Source organism: Perissodus microlepis, chromosome 5 (genome assembly GCF_051167445.1).
Source record: "Perissodus microlepis isolate ML-2025 ecotype Zambia chromosome 5, ASM5116744v1, whole genome shotgun sequence".
Classification (NCBI taxonomy): Eukaryota; Metazoa; Chordata; class Actinopteri; order Cichliformes; family Cichlidae; genus Perissodus; species Perissodus microlepis.
Window position 1 is genome coordinate 244,011 of NC_140465.1, and position 16,084 is coordinate 260,094.

Here is a 16,084-nt window from a genome sequence, read left to right on the forward strand (position 1 = left end):
AAAGTTGATTCTGTTCATCTGGACGTAGCGTTTTTGGAGATTATTGTGGACTGTAAGGTTGAGATTAGGTTCCTAGTCTACAGGACATACAAACATGGGGAAATGAGTGCTCACATACTTCTCACCATGCACTGTATAAAAAAATAAAAAGCACATCATTTGGGTGTGAATGCGAAACTCTTACACTGGTTTCGATCTCATTGAGTTTCAGTGTAGGATGCAGTTCTCTGTAGTTTATATCCTGGAAAGGAGGCACCTGTAAAAAATGATTTGCCTGTCATTATCAATCAGAGACTGTATACTGTTCCACTGAGACGAAAACAAAATTAAAATATATATTCTGGTCTTTATTAAAGTAATGTAAAGCCCAATTACATCTTTACATTGAAATAAAATCTCAATGATTCTATTTATTCACAAAATCATTGAGATCAATGGTTATGTTCTTTCTGAGATCAACAGTTTCTGTACTGTTAAACTTGACTAAATTGAGCTATGTAACGGTTTTCAATCTAGTCAACATGACTGTATTAAAATTACATACCAACAAAAACAAACAAAACCAAGAAGTACATAAAATAAAACAAAATCATAAATTTCCACTTTTTTCTAAAAATTTCTATTCACCCCTTTAAAAGGGTGATAAATAATTAAAAAGCAAACAGTAATGTCAAGGTTGAGCTTAAACATAAGCAATTCAGAAGTGTGAGAGAAAAAAGTAAAACAACATGTGACCACATTAACGAAACCAATATTTCAGATTATGGGATCCCCGATAATCACAGCAGAAGGGGTAAAAAGACGAGCGTGACACGGATTGCTTTTGGATTGACTAAATCCTGTTTGTGGTGTGGGGTGGTGACATTAAGATTGTAAGTAACAAATCTGTATCGCAACCAATGTTCTGGCCACACACGAGAGTGCTTGATATATTTTGGGACTGTGACTATAAATAATTAGCAGTTTTCACAACTGTGGCTCAAATATCCTGCCAAGTGCAGCATTCAGTTATGTTGAATTCACTCTAGAGATCCTCTTGTCACTATGCTTGCACATTTTAATTTTAATGCCATAAATGCCAGTGAATCAGACCTGAATTCAGCTGATTCCCCATGTATATCTTCAATGAAATCTCAGCTGCAGGGGAGGGGTTGACTGTACAATGAAATAAGCAGTCACCATTACTCCTTAGTGCTAGTGGTGCTGAAACCCAGTAGTGTGATGACAAATCGATGACCTCCACAACAGTTGGAGGTAGTGATGGGATTTCCAGCTCTTTTTAGAGAACCGGCTCTTTCGGCTCGGCTCACTAAAAAGAGCCGGCTCTTTCGGGTCCCAAGCGGCTCTTCAGGTTGTTTTGTTGCTTTGATTTATTATTAACAACAATATAAAATTATGCAGAAAAGGAATTGGTAATGTAAAAAAAAATGTGGTTTTATTTGTATATGCTTATATACAAATATATACGGTGGCCCCTTGAGACAAAGCACGTACAAATTCCAAAGCACGTACAAACTCCAAAGCACGTACAAACTCCAAAACACATTTCTAGCGTTAACTGAACTTCCAAAACAGAGCTACCTAGATCACTTAAATTGCACAATTGAAAGCATATGTGTATTGTTTGTGTATTTATACACAAGCACTCATATATATTCAAATAATTCAAAAAATTTTCATTTACCTGTTACTACCACACACCAAATCCAGTCGTTGGTACTTTCTGGCTTGTGTAGCCACTAGGTAACAAAAGCTCAACACTGCGCCTAGCATCATGGAGCACTTCTGTTGTGTTTTGTACGTGCTTCGGAGTTTGTACGTGCTATGGAGTTTGTACGTGTTTTGGAGTTTTTATGTGCTTCGGGGTTTGTACGTGCTTCGGAGTTTGTACGTGCTATGAAGTTTTTACGTGTTTTGGAATTTCTACGTGCTTCGGGGTTGTACGTGCTTCGGAGTTTGTACGTGCTATGGAGTTTTTACGTGTTTTGGAGTTTCTACGTGCTTCGGGGTTTGTATGTGCCGTAAATATACTTTAAATATACTTTTATTTATTCACTCCACATAAAATGTTAAAAAGAAATCATATAATACAAAAACCAACTATTTACATTTCAACATTTAACTATTTAAATTTTCAGCTTTCAAACAAATTTAAAGTAAAACAACATAAAACACTGCAAATCACAACACAATTAAATATAAATTAAAATATAAAAACAAAAAGAAGATGTACATTCTCTGTCATATGGACCTGCATGAATAAACTTTCTGAATCCTTTATCATCCGCAACTGAAAATAGTTGTGGACCATTACTATACCTTTCTAATGTGACGTTGTTGTCGCTGGCTCTCTTTCTCTGTCTCTCCCTCCCGCTCTGTTCCTGTGCTACTAAGAGTGTAACTACCAGCCCTCCCCCCTCTTCCCAGCGCAAAGCACAAGTCGCGTGCGAAGTGAAGCGGAAAAAAAGTTCAAGAGAGAGGGTGAGAGAAAGAAAAAAAAAACCCACGGCTCGCGTCGTTCACTTCAAAGACCCGGCTCTAAGAGCCGTTTCGTTCGCGACCAACACATCACTAGTTGGAGGTGCTAGTCCAGACAGTGGTGGAACTGCCAGCTATACAACTTCAAGCAGGCGGCAGCGAATTGCCGATGGCTGGACAGGGTTAAAAAATTATTCAAAAAGAATGACTGGCCATTGGGGCGGGGGGGCTGGAAGGAGGTGTTGGCCGTCCGATTGGGATCTGGGATGCGGGGCCTCCCTGCTGCTGTGGAGCCTGGGATGGTCTGCTTGCCTCCACCCTGGGGGAAAGGGTAAAATCTCCTGGGTCTAGATGCCGTTTTCCCCTCCAGGGGCGAGGGTACCTGGACCCGGGGTATAGAGTTTGTTTGGGGAGTGTGATTGTGTGTACAGTGTCCATGTATGTCTATCCCTACGTTGGGTGAGTGCTGAGTATTTGTATATGTGTGCATGAGGGTGGGAATGCATGTTTGTGTTTGTGTGTGCCTGTTTGTCTGTGTCTATATGTCAGGTCGGGTCTTACACTCCACCTCTCTGGGAACTCCCAGGCCCTCTAAGGCCTGTCTCCCCTCACCACACTCCCTGCCGGTAACTGATGCCCTCAGGGGTCGGTGCGTTGGTGGTTCTTGGTGTCCGGGGCTGGGCGCTCAGGTATGTACCAGCTCACTCCCGGTGACTACTTGGCGGGGCCTGGTGCCTGTTGCTCGGTCAGGCCTCTTCCAGGGCAAAGGGGGCCCTCGGGCCTCTGGGCTTGCAGCTCGGTTCACTCTGGCACAACTGGCTGCCGGCAGAGCCAGTACCTCTGGATTGGCAGACGGGGGTGGTGATTTCCACCTTCAAGAAAGGGGACTTGAGTGCTCCAACTACAAGGGGATCACACCCTGTGCCTCCCCAGGAAAATCTACGCCAAGGTGTTGGAAATGATTTTCCGTCTGTTAGTCGATACAAGATGGAAAATGCGGTTTTAATACTGGACAAGCTCTTCATGCTATGGAGGATACTTGATGGGGCATGTGAGTTTGCCCAACCAGTCTGCATGTGTTTTGACTTGGAGAAGGCATTTGACCACATATGACAGGTGCTTCAGGAGTATGGGGTGTCATTCAAACCTTATACAACCATTGCAAGACCCTGGTGGTGACCAAGGGCCAGCGCTGGTCCACCAGATGACGGGGTTCTGTTGGCTTCATCAAGTGATGGCCTCCAACTCACACTAGAGCAGCAGCGGGTATGAGAATCGGCCCCGGAAGGGTCGAGTGCCTACTCCGGGTCAGGGATGAGTTCCTGCCCCAAGTAGAGGAGTTTAATTATCTCAGGGGTTTTTTCATGCACGAGGAGAGAAGAGAGCGGGGGATTGACAGACAAATTGGTGCAGCTGCTGCAGTGATGCGGATGCTGTACCGGTCTGTTGTGGTGAAGAGATATCTGAGCGTAAAAGCGAAGCTCTCAATTTATTGGTTGGTCTACATCCCTACCTTTACCTATGATATGAGCTTTGGGTAGTGACTGGCCTGGGAAGGCCTTGGTGTTCCCCTAGAAAAGAGGCTGGAGGAGGTCTGGCCTTCTCTACTTAGGTTGCTGCCCCCGCGGCCCAGTCCAGGATAAGTGTAAGAAAATGGATGGATGGATGGAATGAATAATGGCCCAATTTCATTGGCCGGGGATTTGGGAGGACATGCACCAGTGACGCTGTAACTTAGGTGGTAAAGCAGGTCGCCTACTAATTATTGGTTCAGATACTAATCCTATGTTGCTCTCTGATGCATCCATCGGAGTATGAATGCATCTGAATGTTAGATAGAAGGCACTTACATAGAAATAGCATATAAAAAAAAGTGCTTATGTGAAGCAAGATGTGTAAACCGCTTTGAGTCTCAGAGTAGAAAAGTGTTATATAAGAACCAGTCCAGTCCATTTGGTGTGCATCGTACTCTGATTGTGAGCTGGTGAACCAGTGGGCCATTCCAAAAACACCCAGTAGTGTTAAGGGTGCTCTCATTCAAGCACACTGGCATGGACCAGCATACCATGAGGACTACTGTTCCCTTCACGGTCTTTTTGAACTCCTCTCTCTTTGTTATTTCTCAAGTTTCTCATGTTCCTTCTTCCTAGTGTTTCTATCATTTGGTATAGCTACATCTATCACTGGTGTCATCCTCCTCTGCTTGTCCACCTCTACTATGTCCGGTTGATTAGCCATCAGCTGTTTATCAATTTGTATCTGGAAGTCCCACAGGATCTTAGGTTGGTCAATCTCAACTACCCTTGGGAGGCAAGACAAGGGTAGTTTGACCTCTGGACCTCCAGGCCATACCCAGCACAGATATCCCTGTATACTATGCTAGTCACTTGGTTAGGGCATTTCATGTATTCCCTACTTGCGATTATCTTGCGCCCTGCTGTTACTTGCTTGTCTTGGGGGAATCTCTGCACAGCCTGCACCTGGGATCTTTTGCTTAGAGTATGTTCCTGTGCTGTCTTATTTCCTCTGTGCTTTCTTTGAGTCTAGCATTCTCCAGCCATTGTAGGATTTCTTGACATCAGCTATGTCTTCTATCTGCCAGTGGTAGATGCGGTGCACAGACCTGTCTTTCCATAATAGTCCCCTTCTTGCTCCTCTGCATGTGCCTGTTCATGCTAACTACTATGATGCCTGACAGGAGCTTCCATGTTGAGCTGAAGGTTATTTGTCGGTAGTTGGATGTGACCGGTGCAATATGGGGATCCGTGGGTATCAGGACTGTCTGTCTTTCAGTTAGCCATTCTCTGTGTATCTCATCCATTAGTGGCTGGTTCATTTGTGCTGAGAGACATTTGTGGAGTGTAATTAGCTTTGTTAACCAGTAGGTTAGAATCATGTCAGGGCCTGGTGCTGTGTAACTTTTCATGCTTGAGACACTTTCTTGGAGATGTCTGCCACTGTGATGGTTACTGAATCTGTTTTAGGGATGTTACTGTGGTCTGCCACTTGCCACTAAGCAAGAGAACAAAAACAATTTTTGGATAGATTAAACAAGATTCCGGTACAAGATTATCTGGTACCTGATTGATGGGAAGAGAAAAGTATGGAGAACTAAAGGAACAACATTATCTTTCCAACATGTTGAAGGTGTTATGGCATGGACATGTATGGCTGCATTTGGAAGCAGGTCACTACTGATGATGATAATGATGTGACTGCTGATTGAATTGGCAGGATGAATTCTGAGGTTTACACGGCTATGCTCTCTGGCGGTTCAAACCTTCAGGTACAGAAACAGCCAAGTATTAAGCATTTAGTATAGTTACTTATAAACCCCTGAAAATGTGGGACTATGGCTGGAAACAGTTAATTCAGTACTTTTGTTGAAGGTCTTGAAGCCTTTACTTCATTTTTTCTTATTTAAAATTCCCTGTAGTTATGTACAGAGACATAAATTACACAAATTGTGTCAATGCCCAAACTTTTATGGGCCTAACTGTAGGTGGACAGCAGCTATCATAACCAGAACTATGCACTTAAGATGAGCATATTAAGGACATCCCAACTTGTTGGTGTCAAAAAATTTCAAATACAGTGGAACCCCGACTTACGAATACCCCGTTTCACAAAAAATTCAAGTTACGAAGGCACTGAACGGCAATATTTTTGCCCGTGTTACGGCAAAATGCCCGAGTAACGAAATACGCTGGCTCTGATTGGCTGAGCCTACAATGCCCACAATGCCTTTCGAATCATGTGACAACCCCTTGGCTTCCGTACTTGCGCTTCGCTGTTCCACTTGAATGACATATTGTTGTTCTAGTTAGCAATTAGCCTATAGCCTAGAGTGCAGCATCGCCTCAGTCAAAACGCGCGATGGATGCTTCGACTTGTGAAAATTTTCTATTTAAGAAAGACCCTCGGGAATGAATTAATTTCGTAAGTCGGGGTTCCACTGTAATTCAAAGCATAAATAAAAATGGGAGTTTTCATGTATGTAATCTCCAAAGTCTGTATCCCACATTACACAGCCAATACATTAATTCGATTTTGACTTCAATAAGAAATGAAGGTAGGCAACACATTAAATTAGGCTGACTATTTAGGACACTATACCACACAAAAAGAGCAAAAGAAATGACATTTTGTTGTTATGGTGGTGTTATAAATACTTTTAGTCTCAACTGAAGCCTGCCTCCTCCGGGGCTGCTACTTTCCTTACTTCTACTTTGTTGTTGAGGGTGAGTGCTCGAAAAAATTGGGGACCATCCCAAATCGAGAGCTTTCCCTGAGTAACTGAAGCTTGGATTATAGACCAGAGAAGAAAGTTGTATGACAGGACAACTGGAACAATAATTGAACTGTTATAAAGGAATCATATTTTCGAAGTTAATGGACAGCCAAAGATACTCTATACAAGAGAAGCACACAAAAAACATAGAAAAGAGATTTTAAAGGGCAGTAAAGTAGGTAAGAACTGTCAAGAATTATGAGAAATGGTGTGTATAAAGTATTTATTGGCAAACACTACTGTATGTTTCCTCCTACCTGTTGATCTAGGTAATCCAGGTTGCGCTGGAGCTGAAAATCTAATATATCCTCCTGAACCAAGCAGCAGCATTGGTGGCAAGCGTGGAAATCAAAAAGACAAATATTGTATAGATAGCAACTCTTTATCTTATTATTTTGATCTTATGATGTATTGTTTTAATAAATGCATATGCAATAAATATATATTTGTAAAGTTCCTTTAAAAACAAGACCAAAATGTGAAAGTCATCCTTAATGTTCCCTTTGCATATCATTCCTAGTTTATTTTTCACAATCACAAATACAGTGTATTAATGGTACCCAATCATTGCTTATTATCAGTAGATACCCAAAGCCAAGGTAACCAAAATGGATCAGACATCTCTACTTGGACATACAGATAATTAATGCCAGACCCCACAGCTGACAGCATTTACAATACAAAGTTACATATGCCACAGCATGAAGTGCATTAAGTACTATTTACATACTTTTGCAGCACATACCATTTTACTGTGAACAGAAGGGGATACAGGGTAGTTGTGGTGGTATAATCCTTGGTTTAATGACCTCCTATCACCATGGTAGTTATACTAAAGGCAGTAGGGAAGAGAACATAGAAAGAAGAAAGGACAAAATAGAAGTAAGGTGAGTGAGAGTGTCAGAGTGGTGTTAGATGAATATGGTGTCACTATATCAAAACTGGAGAGTCTTGATTTTATCCCTGCTGACTTTCTGTATTGATAAATGTTATTCAAAGACTTATCAAACATTAGTTTCTCAAAGCTACACACAAACACAGAAAACCGGTTCACCTTTGGGGAGCTGAAAGATCTTCTCAGACTGTAGACTGGTGGATAGATTGCATCTTCATTCATCCTCCCTGAAAACCGGTCAAAACCATTGGATGGTGATCGAGCAGGTGAGGCATAGGTGCATGACGCTGGTGAATAGGGCCGCCTCGATGATGAGGATGGTGATCTGGGCACAGACTTGGAGCGTGGCTGAATAAACAGGCTCCTCATGGATGTTTCCATTCCACCATAGTACTGTGGCCCCCATTGGTCTTGGGGCATCTGTTTCCTGTACAACCGGTGGGGTTCATCCCTCAGAGAGTGTCGCTTTTGCTCAATAGTCCATAGTCTGTCATAGCCCCCCACAGCAGACATAGAGCAGATGCTGTCTGGTCGGACCCCTGGTAGGTACAAAGAGTATTCGTCCACAAAGTTATAGTAGCCAGCTGAGACTTCTTGGTTCACAGAATAGTAAGAGGGTGGCCTGAAAGCACAGGAAAAATTAGAGAATATTTCCGACATGAAAAACTATTTGAATGTGTGAAAGTTTATCTTGGTCTAGTTCTTCTTTAAGAAACACAATAGGATAAAGACTAAAATTACATTTTTCCCTTTTTAAAATACACATAAATTTTATATATATACATTACATTTTCATAAAACAAATCAAATTAAGTCTTTCTAGAAACACAGAAAGGAAACTTACTCATGAAATAGCAGTTAGCGGAGTTGTCACTTACAGTTGTATGATAAACAATACAAAACAGAAAAGATGAAAATAAAAACAGTTGAAAGGTTTTATTTAATTATGGGATCTTTGAAATTAGTGTGATAATACTTTTTTGGGATTAAATAAGAAGTGTGAATAATTTGGTTAGTGCCAAAGGTGTCTGAAAACTATAGAAAATCATTTGAGAACCAACACTTCTTCAAACAGCCTTACAAAACAAGTTGTGCACTGCTTTAATATTTGTTTTTGAAAGTTTTTCTATTCCATTAAAATAATCACCAATAATGTATATAATCTGTATTTCTGATAGTTTACATTATTAGTGTGCACGTAATTCAATGATCACTGTGCCAGTGTAAAGTCATAGTAAATAACTTATAATATTTGAAGACCTGGAGATAACAAAGAGCAGTTATATTTCTTCTCTTCTAAATTGAGCTACCTGTTGATGTCTTCTTGCGAGGCCATGCCCCGCCGCTGGTTGACCCACTGTTGCAGTTGAGCCATTGAGCACTTTCTTTGGGCCAACCTCTCTGAAGCTGTCCTTGGGACAAAACCTCTCCTCAGCACCACATTCTCCTGTTGTTCCCTGGGGTCATATGATAAACCAACACCTGGCTCTTCATGTCCCTCAGCTGGTTGATGTCCATTGTGGCTGTTGGATGGAGGGGGTTTACTACTGCTGTTGAGGGGCATGGCACTAGGAGGAGGAGTTGTTCTTCCCCCTTCAGCTTCTACACTTTTCCCTTCCATTCTATCATTTATGTGAGAGCATAAGTGTTGTGTTTGTGAGTTATGAGGCTTTGTCTCCATGCTGTGGTTGATAAAATCTTGGCGTTTCCTGGGTATTTGGAAGAAAAAGAATGAATGAGAATTAGGACAGCACTGGATCTGACACCAAAAGATCAAGCAGAGTACGGCACCAAAGAGTCAAGAGTCACTGTTACCGATATTACCCCACTTATTTATTTAATAATAGTAGTTTCTGTTGTTGCTGATTCCTTGGTCTGCGCCAGGGCCTTGTCCTGCTCCAGGGCCTTATCCTGGTAGGACATGCCTGGAATAGCTCACCTAGGAAGTGTCCAGGAGGAATCCTAGTCTGATGCCCAACTACCTCAACTGGCACAGAAGCAGAAGTAGAGGAGCAGCCGCTCTACACTGTGTCCCTCTTGAATAACCAAGCTCTTCACCCTATCTCTAAGGGAGGGCCTAGCCACTCTTCTAAAGAAATTTATGCCACTTGTGTCCACAACCTCATTGTTTCATCCACTAATGAGAGCTTGTGACCATAGGGTGAGAATAGGAACACAGATTGCCTGGTAAAAATACATCCTCGCTTTTATTCTCAGCTCTCTCATTGCCACAACAGAGCTCATGTGTTGTATTATCTCATGTTGACAGATGACGTGAGGGAGTGTTCCATTCTCCCCTCAGTTGGGAACAAAACCGTGAGATACTTCAGCTCCACCGCTTGGGGGGTATAACTCGGCCCTGATCTGCAGTCGGTGCTCTGCCCTTTCAGACTTGGAGGTGTTAATTATTATTCCTGCCGTTTCACACTCGGCCACAAAAAGCTCCAGTGCAAACTGGTGGTCACCACCTGATGAAGCCTGAAGGCTATCACTTAGCTATGTCTAGATATTTTTTCACAGCCAGGTTCCACCATCACCCATTGCTGGCTGACTTCTGGCATGGTAAGTGGTATGTCATAGAGATATGGGTGTTGGGTCACTGTTTATGTGATGGCATGCCACATCTGGCCAGATTGTGGTTTGGTTTATGTGGCCCAGGCTCATAGGAAACAGGACTGGCCTGGATCCGGCATCAAGTTGGCACTTCTGACTGACTGGTGTCATGGCAGGGTGTATGTCAACCAGATGTGGGCCAGGTCTGGCAATGATGGCACTATTTATGTTCCTATTTTCCTATTTTAGTTAGAAGACCCAAATGCTATGTTGCAATACTATACTGCTATGGTAGCCAACTTCTCAAATGCAGGTTTGACAGGTTTATGAGTGTACACTTTATCCAAAACCTAGTGAGGGTTTACTCAGGTTTAGCACTGGGTGGCTGTAGCTCAGGAGGTAGAGCAGGTCACCTACTGATCAAAAGGTTAGTGGTTTGATCTCTGGCTCTTCCAGTCTGTATGTCAAGAATGTGAATGTGTATGAATGTAGTTAGGAGTAATCTGGGAGAGTAGAAAAGCACTATATAACTAGGGATGGGTACCGGTATCCGGTGCCATGATGGCACCGGTTCTGACATAAACGGTAGTAACCAGACCGAAAAGCAGCGCACATTTCGGTGCTTCATTTCGGTGCTTTTTTTTCCTGAGATGTGATACACTTTAGATTCTAGCATTTTACGTTTCCGAGGATAGTAGGCGGGTCCAGGCACATACGTTCTTTTAGAGCAGAGCTACAGATTAAAAAGGCCCAAGGCAAAGCGGCCAAAAGTCTGGCTGTACTTCACAGCAAAAGATGCAAACTCAGCAGCCTGCAACAAGTGCTTTAAGGTGATACTGTGATACTGTGCAAAGGAGGTAACACCTCAAATCCGATGAAACACCTGGCGACGCATAGCGTTTTTTTAAAAGCCGAGAAATGCACCGTTTAAGCACCGGCACCGTTTCAAAAGTACCGGTTTGGTACTGGTATCGGATAAAACCTAAACGATACCCATCCCTATATATAACAATCAGTCCATTCACTGTCTGAACAGAGTTTCTTCATGTTACTTTTGCACTATTATGTTCCAGCACATGTAATAACATGGCTTGTTTAAGGCACAAATTAAGCTGACATCTGGGGCCAGAGCCGAAACTGTTCTGGGCCAGCACAGGACCAGCAGTGTGTCTGCAGCTGGCCTTGTGCTGGCCCATGTGTGGGCCACCTCTGGCAAACCTGATCTGGGCCACCAAAGGGCCGTCATCCTTTGCAGTATGTGGGTCATGTGTAAGCACATTGTGTGGGCCAGATCTTGACCATACCAATTTTGGTATATGGGGTGTTATTCATTTACACGTCAGAAGTCTTCTTCCTAAACTTGATTTCATGAAAATTTGGATGAAAGCATTATATATGGATATCCTTATATGATTGGAAACCTGGCTTACAAAATCAATTCCTGACAGACATCACAATAACGGCTTTTCTGTTGCGACTGCCCCAGGGTGGTGGTTTTGCAATTTATGTAAAAAAGTTCCTAATTAAGTTCAGTTCCTTAATCTTAACTATGCAAATTCTCATGACCATTGATCAGTGGGCTGGTGGGCTGGTTTCAGTCATTATGCAAATGTACTGTTTATAAGATTGGGGAAACCTGCAGTCAGCTGAGACTGAAGAAGTCACTTGGATGAGTGACAAAACGTTTCTCGCTACGCTACGTCCAGATGAACAGAATCAACTTTTTGGAGGTTTTCAAAGGCTATTTTATCACCATTGTGGGCTGTTACAGACCCCCCTCGGCTAGTAGTGAGGCTTGAATTTCATTTAGTGAAAAACTATCTACATTAGATTTTGATGAAATTGTGCTGGCTGAAGAGTTCAACTGGGACTGGTCGTCTTCTGCCTCAGACTTTTTTAAATCTATGTGTGATTCATACAATCTCACACAACTAATTTACAACTCATCCAAATCCTAAATGCCCATAAAAGTCGTCACTTATAGATTTAGTTTTAACTGACACGCCATATAAATATTCTCACACTGGGTTTTTTGCAAATTATATCAGTGACCACTGTCTGATAGCTGTAGTCAAACAACTGAAGGTCCCAAAATCGAGACCACAAATAGTTTTTAAATAAGATTTGAAGCATTTCTGTGAGCAAGCTTTCTTTCGTGTTTTGGGACTATAACTGGAATAAAATCCACCTGATCACTGATGTTGAGCTCAGATGGAATTATTTGTATGGCAGTTTTATCAAAATTATAAATAAACATGCCCCCATGCGCAAATTTAGGGTAAAGTGCAGAAACAACCCTTGGTTTTCTCCTCAGCTATCCAGTCTCCTCAAAAAAGGGATGCTGCCTGGGCTTAGGCCAGAAAAACTCAATCTGAAGCGGATTGTCTGATTTTTAGACAGCTCAGACTTCGTTCAACCTCCATAATTAAAAAGGCCAAATCAGAATTCTGTCTTTAAAAAATAAACTAAACATCTGAATGACCCTAAAAAATTCTGGATATAATAAAAAAATTAAAAATAAGAAAATAAGAAAATCTTCTCATGGGGACATAACTACCAATGAGAAGCCAGTGTGCACGTTAACAGAAAAATGTGACATCTTAAACTGCTTTAATGGGCATTTTCTTTCATCAGGGTCTTTACACGCCTCTCTGCAGCTTCTCTCCTCCTGCTACCCCCCCAAAAAACCCATCTCCATAGAGACTGTGTCAGCTTCCAAAAAGACAAAAAACAAACTAAAAACCAGCAACAAACAACTTAAACATAAACAATTACAAAGAAAGAACAGTACAGTATCCACATCTGAACCAAAGAGTAAAACAGTGAAATGTGGATTATTAAATATTAGGTCTCTCTCCTCCAAGTCTCTGTTAGTACATGACTTAATAATTGATCAACAAATTGATTTACTCTGCCTTACAGAAACCTGGTTGCAGCAGGATGATTATGTTAGTTTAAATGAATCAACACCCCCGAGTCATTCTAACTACCAGAAACCTCGAAGCACAGGCCGAGGGGGCGGTGTGGCAGCAATTTTTCACACCAGCCTATTAATTAATGAAAGACCAAGACAGACTTTTAATTCATTTGAAAGCCTGATGCTTAACATTGTCCACCCCAGCTGTGAAACTCAGAAACCAGTCTTACTTGTTATCATCTATCGTCCACCTGGGCCTTACACAGAGTTTCTGTCTGATTTCTCAGACTTTATATCTAATTTAGTTCTGAGCTCAAATAAAATAATTATTGTGGGTGATTTTAACATCCATGTAGATGCTAAAAATGACAGCCTCAACATGGCATTTAGTCTGTTATTAGACTCAATTGGCTTCTCTCAAAATGTAAAAGAACCCACCCACCACTTTAATCACACTCTAGATCTTGTTTTAACATATGGCATAGAAACTGAACATTTAACAGTGTTTCCTGAAAACCCTCTCCTGTCTGATCATTTCCTGATAACATTTACATTTACAATAATTGATTACACAGCGGTGGAGAGTAGATTTTATCAAAGTAGATGTCTTTCTGAAAGCGCTGTAACTAAGTTTAAGAATATAATCCACCCACTGTTATCATCTTCAATGCCCTGTACCAACACAGAGCAGAGCAGCTATCTGAACGCTACCCCAACAGAGGTCGATTATCTTGTTAATAATTTCACCTCCTCACTACGTACGACTCTGGATACTGTAGCTCCAGTGAAAACTAAGGTCTCTAATCAGAAGTACCTGACTCCGTGGTATAATTCTCAAACACGTACCCTAAAGCAGATGACTCGTAATCTGGAGAGGAAATGGCGTGTCACAAATTTAGAGGATCATCATTTAGCCTGGAGAAATAGTTTGCTGCTTTATAAGAAAGCCCTCCGCAAAGCCAGAACATCTTACTATTCATCACTGATTGAAGAAAATAAGAACAACCCCAGGTTTCTCTTCAGCACTGTAGCCAGGCTGACAAACAGTCAGAGCTCTGTTGAGCCAACCATCCCTTTAACGTTAACTAGTAATGACTTCATGAACTTCTTCACAAATAAAATTTTTATCATTAGAGAAAAAATTACCAGTAATCATCCCACAGATGTAATATTATCTACAGCTACTCTTAGTACCATTGATGTTAAGTTAGACTCTTTTTCTCCAATTGATCTTTCTGAGTTAACTTCAATAATTACTTCCTCCAAACCATCAACGTGTCTTTTAGACCCCATTCCTACAAAACTGCTCAAAGAAGTCCTGCCATTAATTAATTCTTCGATCTTAAATATGATCAACCTATCTCTAATAATCGGCTATGTACCACAGGCCTTCAAGCTGGCTGTAGTTAAACCTTTACTCAAAAAGCCATCTCTAGGCCCAGCAGTCTTAGCTAATTATAGGCCAATCTCCAACCTTCCTTTCATATCAAAAATCCTTGAAAGAGTAGTTGTCAAACAGCTAACAGATCATCTGCAGAGGAATGGTTTATTTGAAGAGTTTCAGTCAGGTTTCAGAGCTCATCACAGCACAGAAACAGCTTTAGTGAAGGTTACAAATGATCTTCTTATGGCCTCTGACAGTGGACTCATCTCTGTGCTTGTCCTGCTAGACCTCAGTGCAGCGTTCGATACTGTCGACCATAATATCCTATTAGAGCGATTAGAACATGCTGTAGGTATTACAGGTACTGCACTGCAGTGGTTTGTATCATATCTATCTAATAGACTCCAATTTATGCATGTAAATGGAGAGTCCTCTTCACACACTGAGGTTAATTATGGAGTTCCACAGGGTTCAGTGCTAGGACCAATTCTGTTTACATTATACATGCTTCCCTTAGGCAGCATCATTAGAAGACATAGCATACATTTTCACTGCTATGCCGATGACACCCAGCTCTATCTGTCCATGAAGCCAGATAACACACACCAATTAGTTAAACTGCAGGAATGTCTTAAAGACATAAAGACCTGGATGGCCGCTAACTTTCTGCTTCTTAATTCAGATAAAACTGAGGTTATTGTACTCGGCCCTGAAAATCTTAGAAATATGGTATCTAACCAGATTCATACTCTGGATGGCATTACCTTGGCCTCCAGTAACGCTGTGAGGAACCTTGGAGTCATTTTTGACCAGGACATGTCCTTCAACGCACATATTAAACAAATATGTAAGACTGCTTTCTTCCATTTGCGCAACATCTCTAAAATTAGAAATATCCTGTCTCAGAGTGACGCTGAAAAACTAGTTCATGCATTTATTACTTCCAGGCTGGACTACTGTAATTCATTATTATCAGGATGTCCAAAAAACTCACTGAAAAGCCTTCAGCTAATCCAAAATGCTGCAGCAAGAGTACTGACAGGGACTAGAAAGAGAGAGCATATTTCTCCTGTTTTGGCTTCCCTTCATTGGCTTCCTGTTAAGTCCAGAATTGAATTCAAAATCCTGCTCCTCACATACAAGGTCTTAAATAATCAGGCCCCATCTTATCTTAATGACCTTGTAGTACCATATCACCCTATTAGAGCACTTCGCTCTCGCTCTGCAGGCCTACTTGTTGTTCCTAGAGTATTTAAAAGTAGAATGGGAGGCAGAGCCTTCAGTTTTCAGGCCCCTCTTCTGTGGAACCAGCTTCCAGTTTGGATTCGGGAGACAGAAACTATCTCTACTTTTAAGATTAGGCTTAAAACTTTCCTTTTTGCTAAAGCATATAGTTAGGGCTGGACCAGGTGACCCTGAATCCTCCCTTAGTTATGCTGCAATAGACGTAGGCTGCCGGGGGATTCCCATGATGCATTGAGTTTTTCCTTTCCAGTCACCTTTCTCACTCACTATGTATTAATAGACCTCTCTGCATTGAATCATATCTGTTATTAACCTCTGTCT

The 16,084-nt window shown here is 41.6% G+C and overlaps 1 protein-coding gene across 1 annotated transcript in view; it reads right to left on the reverse strand.

The window, feature by feature from the left end:
- plekha6 (pleckstrin homology domain containing, family A member 6) overlaps positions 1-16,084 on the reverse strand; it is a 58,708-nt gene that overhangs the window by 25,061 nt on the left and 17,563 nt on the right. The window contains exons 4-8 of the mRNA XM_084927303.1: positions 8,975-9,373; positions 7,824-8,286; positions 7,515-7,601; positions 7,027-7,080; positions 185-256 (exon numbers count right to left, since the gene is read on the reverse strand). Coding sequence (XP_084783429.1) covers positions 185-256; positions 7,027-7,080; positions 7,515-7,601; positions 7,824-8,286; positions 8,975-9,345 — 1,047 coding nt within the window. The 5' untranslated portion in view covers positions 9,346-9,373. The remainder of the gene's footprint in view (positions 1-184; positions 257-7,026; positions 7,081-7,514; positions 7,602-7,823; positions 8,287-8,974; positions 9,374-16,084) is intronic.